Source organism: Priapulus caudatus, unplaced genomic scaffold (genome assembly GCF_000485595.1).
Source record: "Priapulus caudatus unplaced genomic scaffold, Priapulus_caudatus-5.0.1 Scaffold310, whole genome shotgun sequence".
NCBI lineage: Eukaryota > Metazoa > Priapulida > Priapulimorpha > Priapulimorphida > Priapulidae > Priapulus > Priapulus caudatus.
The window spans coordinates 607,604-615,370 of NW_014577371.1; the positions used below are offsets into that span (position 1 = coordinate 607,604).

At 49.9% G+C, this 7,767-nt stretch overlaps 1 protein-coding gene across 1 annotated transcript in view; it reads right to left on the minus strand.

Annotated features, from left to right (window-relative positions):
- Window positions 1-6,420: 6,420 nt before the first annotated feature.
- Window positions 6,421-7,767, minus strand: part of LOC106808872 — a 3,055-nt gene continuing 1,708 nt past the window's right edge. Inside the window, exons 3-4 of the mRNA XM_014811764.1 lie at window positions 7,440-7,619; window positions 6,421-6,859 (exon numbers count right to left, since the gene is read on the minus strand). Of these exons, the coding sequence (XP_014667250.1) occupies window positions 7,506-7,619 (114 nt within the window). The 3' untranslated portion in view covers window positions 6,421-6,859; window positions 7,440-7,505. The remainder of the gene's footprint in view (window positions 6,860-7,439; window positions 7,620-7,767) is intronic.

The window sequence follows — 7,767 nt, forward strand, 5'->3', positions numbered from 1 at the left end:
TCTCTCTCTCTCTCTCTCTCCCCGATCGTGACGTAGTCTCTCTCTCGCAGGCAGCAATGAAGTACGCTCTCGTTCAGCTTGGCGCCGAGCGACAACAACAGCAGCAGCAGCAGGAGGAGGAGAAGCAACTAACGCGGCTGCTGCGTCGGCAGCCGCCTGGCCGCACCGCCGCTCCCGCCGCAGGCCTCAGCAAGTCTCTCACGACGGAGCGCGACCGCGGCGGCGTCACCATCATCAGAGCCGCGCGCTCGCCGCCGACCCCGACGACGCAGAAGTTAGCGGCGACCGATCGGAAGACAGGCAGCGTGCGGTCGGGCGGAAATTCGCCGCGCGGCGCAACGCTGGAGCGGCGCAGCGATCAGAGACAGCAGGTGAGGTCGCGTCAGGGTAAAAAATACACGGGAGCGATGAGCGATTCGCTCTTCAAACCTCCGAAATCGCTCCCGTGAGGCTCAAAATAGCTCCCGTAAAATCTTTGACGAAAGCTTTTTTTTCCCAGACTTGAAAAAGAGCTCCCGTGGAAAAAAAAGTAATTTTTTCCCTGGGTCACGTGTGCGCCGGGTCGCCTGGGGTGAGGAGAACGAAGTTGGCATTGATACGTAGGGCATTCCCGTGTAGTTACAGTTACAGTTACACTCCACCCGTGTGTCGTTACATGTACGTAGATGTCTTTACCTGTCGATCGGGTGTTGTTACCTGTACGTCGATGTGTCGTTACATGTCGATCGGCTCGGTGATATTAAACAGTGTTTTCTCTCGGCTTCGCTCGTGCCTCTCCCGCTGCAGGATGACGTGGCGCACCTACGTGTGTATGTACGTACGTATGAAGCCCGCGTTGTTACGTACGACATCCTCCGCTCCCGTTTGTTTGCAGTTATACACGCCCACGCATCGTTACATGTACGTCGATGTGTCTACTACATTCTACATACTACATAGTACAGATTTTATAATACGTAGTACATATTACATATTGACGTAGTTAGTCAAGTCGTATCGTGACGTCTGCTGTTTGTGTGAGAAAATTCTAATCGACTGACATCTGACGTAGTTAGTCAAGTCGTATCGTATCTGATTTTTGTGTGAGAAGATTCTAATCGCGGAGTATCATCGTAGGCCACAGCGGAGAGAGAGTCGCTGAAGAGAGACCTCACGGACGCCCGAGAGAAGGTGGAAGGTTTGTCGAATGAGAAAGACACCCTGTGGCGATTGCTCAGCAGCAGGGACGGACCGACCGAACAGGAGGTGTCCATCTTGAAGGAGAAACTCACGTAAATACAGACTCGGTTACCCCTATAGACGATGCAACCGATCCGATCCTCACACATACACGAGTACTGCGTGTATATATCGTTACAGACGGCAGTATTTAAATAGGCTTAAAATTAATAATTTTTAAAAATAAATGAAGAATATAATAAAAAAATAATAATTGTTAAAACAAAAAACAAAAAAATTTATTCACGAAAACTTTTTTTTAGCACGCGGTAACAACACATTCATCAATTCATTCAGGGATTCATCAAACCCTCCGTTATTGTAGGTTGATGGAGAACGATCTACAGCTAGCGAGAAAGGCTCTGTCGGTGCAGCAACGTTTGCAGGAGACGGCAGCGAAGATGGACACACGGCAGAGAGACGTGGACACGCTGCACAACCAGCTGCGCGCGGCCGCTAAAGTAAGATCGGCGACGACGCCATCTAAGTAAATGCAACGTCACAAGGTGGCGCCTGTGACGAGCATGTCGAGCCTTCCCTATCTCTCTCTGTTCTTCTACTCCCGGAGAGCTTTCGCGAGGTTGAAGTCTCCACTGTAAAATCGCGGCCGCAGCGTTGTGTATACCCTCTCAGAGTTGTGTACGATAACTTTGCTAACGAGCGCAATAAATTAAGAGGCTCTATCAAGAGACATTATCATTAAGAGGCTGTAATCATTAAAGTGATTACGTCGTTTCACGGTTGTTTCTCGATAATTGCCGCAGCATTGTGTACCCTTTTATAGAGTTTTGAACTTTGCTAATGTGCGCAGTAAATTACGAAGGCAACGTTGATTCGTGATGGCCGTACGCTTCGCGCTGATCCGCGTGCCGATCTCTAAACGACCTCTTACACCTTGTGATACGTCCGCAGTAAATTACTAGAGGGCGTTAAAAATAAATTTCAAGATTAGCCGCACTAGCTGGCCGCCGTCCGATTTCTAAGCGACCTCTACACCTTATGCGTAACGTCCGCTAAGGTAACTTACTAAGGCTGTTAAAAATGCAAATTACCGAATAGCCGAGCTAACCCGCCGGTCCGATCTCTAACGACCTCCTATTACACTTTTGCTAACGATCCGGCTAGTAATTACGAACTGCGTTAAGAAGACTAGATCCGTGGAATAGCCGCAACGTAAGACGGCGTGCGTGCCTGAACGGTCTCTAAACGACCGTCTGACCAACTTTGCCGAACGTCCGCAGTAAATTTTACGAAGGGCGTTAAAAAAATAAATTCACGATATGCGCGTAACGCACTAAACGAGCGCTCCGATCTCAAAACGACTTTCTACACTTTGCCTAACCGTCCGCAGTCATTACGCAATGCGTTAGAAAAAATAAATTCAGCGATAGCCGTACTAACTCGCGCGTCGGCCACGCGATTTGCTCACGACCTCTACACTTTGCTAACGTCCGCAGTAAATTACGAATGCGTTAAAAATAAATTCACGATAGCCGCACTAACGCGCGTCCGATCTCTAACGACCTCTACACTTTGCCAACGTCCGCAGTATAACATTACTAAAGCCGTTAAAATAAATTCACGATAGCCGCACTAACGCGCGTCCGATCTCTAACGACCTCTACACTTTGCTAACGTCCGCAGTAAATTACGAATGCGTTAAAAATAAATTCACGATAGCCGCACTAACGGCGCCGGACGCGATTTCTCTAACGACCTTCATACACTTTGCTAATCGTCCGCAGTAAAAATTACGCAATGCGTTTAAAAATAAATCACGATACTGCACAACGAGCGTGCCGATGTCTCGTAACCGCCTCTACACTTTGCTCAACGAGGATCGCGCAGTAAATTACGAATGGGTTAAAAATAAATTCACGATAGCTGCAACTTAACGAGGCGTCCGATGCTCGTTAACGACGCCCTCTACATTTGTACACGTCCGCAGTAACATTACGAATGCCTTAAAAATAAATTCAGCAGATAGCGCGTACTAAACAGCGCTTCCTACCATCGCTGCGTCCGGGCAGGAGACGCAGAGGCTGCGCCGAGGAGAAAGGAGGGCGTCGAACCTGGCGCTACTTCGGCACCGCGTGCAGGAGAAGAACGGAAGCGCGTGCATATCAGCTGCAGCAATTTCCTGTCCGCCCCGGAGGGTGCAGGACTACGACAGGATACACATCGCCCCGCCTCGAACCGCGCTCGAAAAAGGCGATGCGTGTCGTCGCTACCGACGTGTCGACGCAAAGTAAAAAATTACTAGAAGTAAAATTGCTTCGGGCCTCCTCACCAATAATTCTATGTCCCTCAATCAGTTTTTTTTTCCCTCCTCCGAATTCCCCGGTGAGTGTAACGTATCGCTCTCTCTCTCCTCCTCTCAGGTCTCTCAGAGTCTCCTCGCTCTCGTCGAGTCTCTCTCTCTCTCTCTCTCTCGATACTGACTTCTCTCATCTCTCTCTCCCCTCTCTCCGCCCCTCCCTCCTCCCTTCCGCTCCCGCCTCCCTGACCCCCCCCGTCCTCTCCTCTCATCATTGGGCCTGTCCTCTCTCGCGCCTCTCTGTCCTCGTCTCTCTCTCCTCTCTGCTATCCTCTCGTCGCGCTCTCGTCGCTCTCATCTCTCCGTCTCTCCTCAGTCTCGTCAGCCTCCACCTCAACCTCCCCTGCCACCCTTTCGGCTCTCTCTCCGAGGTGCAGGCGGCACGCGATCAACATCCTATCGCTCATCACTCTCCACTCTCTCCTTCCCACCCCGTGCAGGCGCCGGCACTGCAGCGCGCGTAACGGTCGCACGCTAGTCTGCTCTCATCTCGCCGCCCGCGATCGAAGTAAGCGCTCTCGTTCAGGAAGCTTGGCGCCGACGCAACAACAGCCAGCAGCACCAGGAGGAAGACAAGCAACTAACGCGCTGCTGCGTCGGGCAGCCGCCTGGCCGCACCGCCGCTGCCCGAGCCAGCAGGCCTGCAGCCAAGTCTCATCACGACGCGAGCGCCCGGACCGGGCGGCGTATCAGCCATCATAAGCCGCGCGCCGACTCGCACCCCCGACCCCGGACGACCTGCAGATAGTTAGCAACACCGACCGATCGCAAGACAGCAGCGCCCCGGTCGCGCAGTGAACGCGCCGAAAATCTCGCCGCGCGGCGCAAAGCGCGGAGCGGCGCAGCGATCAGAGACAAAGCAGGCTCGAGGCTCGCGTCAGGGTAAAAAAATACACGGCGAGCGACTGAGCGACTTCGCGTCTCAAAACCTCCGTAGAATACGATCCCGTTGAGGCTCAAAATAGCTTCCCCGTTAAAAATCTTTGACGAAAAAGGAGGGGGGACTTTGGAAAAAAGAGCTCACTCCCGGTGAAAAAAAAAAAAAATTTTTTCCCTGGTCCATGTAGGCGGCCGGGTTCGACCGGAGCGTTCGTTTGGTGTGGGTCGCCCGGCCGCTGCGGATTGAACGAAGTTGCATCGCTACGTACGGCAAATTCCCGTGTAAGTTACGTTACAGCTTACAGTTACCACTCCACGCCGTGTGTCGTTACACGCTGTAGCTAGATGTCTTTGTACCTGTCGGATCGGTGGTTGTATTCAGCCTTGTACGTCGATGCTGGTCCGTTTACATGGCGATGCGGGTCGGTGATATTAAACAGGTGTTTTTTCTTCATCTCGGCTTTGCCGGTGCCTCTCCGGGCTGGCAGGACGACGTGGCGCCCCTACGTGTGTACGTACGTACCGCTATGAAGCCCAGCGTTTGTTACGTACGACATCCGTACCGCTGCCACGCGTTTGGTTTGCAGTTATCACGCCCACTCAGCTCGTTACAGGTGTACGTCGATGTGTCTACTACATTCTACCAACTACACTAGTACAGATCTAATAATACGTAGGTACATAATTACAGTCTTCATACTACAGAGTTCTTATACTACATACCTATCATACTTCATCACGTACAGATTTTATCTACACATACTACAAATTTAATACTAAATACTACATTCTACATCACTATCAAATACTACAAATACTGACAGATTTTTATACTACATTACTACAGTTCAGCACATTCATACTACAATACTCACAGATTTTATGACACATACTAACATACTACACGATTTTATACTACATGACTTCATCACTACAGATTTGTTGATATCTACATGTCTAAAATTCCTAGCCGTACTTATACTACGATACACATACTAAAAAACATACTGAAATTTCTACGTAACTGACCATTCAGGTAGCAATAGGTTTGGCAAGCGTTTCTCCCAGCCTCTCGCTCATTCATCCCCTCCCTTCTCCCTCCCTCCTCCGCAGGAGGACGACACCTGATAGCCGACGGTTCTCTCCGCCGACGCCGACGACGGCTGGGAGGTTGAAGAACGACATAGTGGCTGCTAGAGATGGCAGGAACTATCGGCAGCTGATCCGGCAGCTGGGAAGAGGCGTCTGACGCGGGCGCGGGTCAGCAAACGGCAGCGCGGCAGCCTGAGCAGACAGGAGGAAGAGCGGTGGTCAGACCACAGGGGGCGACACCCGCCTGCGGGGCAGCCCCCAGCTCCGGACGGAGACCACGCAGGCGCAGAGGAGGGAGGCCGAACGGCAGCGCGGAGAGAGGGGCGTCCACCGCGAGCGAGCGGCGAGACGGCGGTCGAAACGAGGGCCGAAGCGAGCACGTCCTCTGACCTCGTGGCGCGAGACATATTCACAAGACCTCTCAGCAGAGATCGTCAACTCCACAGGTATTGGTCAGCCATATACGCGTCAGCGACCTAGGTCAGGCGGTCAGCGACCTAAGTCAGGTCAGGTCAGCGACGCTAGACATCGAGTGCAGCGACGCTAAGGTCAGGTCAGGTTCAGGCGACAACCATACAGTGTTAGGTGTGCAATTATTACTGGTAGGCAGATTATATTCTTCGGAACGATCGCCATTGGTTTTTTAAAATGTTTTCACTGGTGTGTTTTTATTGGGCAGCAGAAAATGAGCAGACCCTGGTGTGATAGCCGAACAATAGGCCCGCAGGCGTACATACGCCACTGACGAGCGGAGGGCCAGCACAGGCCAACAGGAAAGCCGCGAGTGTGACTACGTCCACATCGACTGCCAATGCAGTGTAAAACTCGGCATGATGGTGACAAGTGTCCCCTGTACATCGGACAACGGTCACTCGCCTTACGGTGACGATCTCTGACAAACTGACAGTTTTCTTCACACTGGTGACAGTCCATGCGCTGTGGTGACAGTCACTGCACACTGGTGACAATCTCTGCACACTGGTGACAGTCCATGCGCTGTGGTGACAGTCACTGCACACTGGTGACAATCTCTGCACACTGGTGACAGTCTATGCGCTGTGGTGACAGTCATTGCACACTGGTGACAATCTCTGCACACTGGTGACAGTCTATGCACTGTGGTGACAGTCATTGCACACTGGTGACAGTCTATGCACTGTGGTGACAGTCACTGCACACTGGTGACAGTCCTTGCACACTGGTGACAGTCATCGCATTGTAGTGACAGTCATTGCATCATGGTGACAGTCATTGCACACTGGTGAGTCATTGCACACTGGTGACAGTCATTGCACACTGGTGAGTCATTGCACACTGGTGACAGTCATTGACAGCTTGTGACAGTCTCTGCATCTACAACATGATCGCAATGCACGTCAGATTTCCTAATCAAACTACATCATCATGTGCTGTATTTGCAGTTTCATGATGTATATTATTGTAAAAAAAATCCTTTACTTATTTTGGTAGAGCTGTAGAGAGCATTTTATATTTCCAGCAGTGTTTATTATAGACGTATAGGTCTTATACGTATCTTAAACTTTGGCAAGTAATGGTTTATCTGTCCAATTTTGTAAGATTTTATTTTTAATATGAACTGTTGGTGTATGGACGTTTAGACTCATTGCAGTTACTTAGAAAATTCGATTTTTATAATTATAAAAGATAAATGTAGAATTTTTTATACTGTGCACAATAATAGCTTTTATAATAAATGCATTTATCTAGTTAAAATGCGTTTTTATGCAGTTGTTATTCTTACATAAAAAAACATGAATGCAACATCATAATTATATTCGAAATTACTGCTATCTAGCTACCTGAGGCTGATCATTTTCCTGGAGATAAATTGCAACTAACCTATTGAACAATATATACAACTGACATTGTGTCATGAATCATGTGTATAAATGTATAACATAACCATACTTGCCACACATCTATTTCTCAGCTTGGGTAGTGCAACATCACGTATTTACACGAGCTACAGCGGCGCCCGCTAAGATCTCTTCGCCTGTATCCCGTCGACAACTTTCTTCGTTTCTTCGTGACCGCGTGCCATCAGAAATTGTAGACTGCTAGCGCTGCACGACTCCTCAATGTGCACAACCACCTGTGTACGTGGTGGCAATACAAAATCACGATGGTGTAACTGGGTTGCTAGACCAGAGCGAATGGATAATGTAAGCAAGGCAGAAAAGGTCTATGTCCCCCTGACCTCTGTTTGACCTGGCTCGTTTAGCTATTTCTGACTAATATAT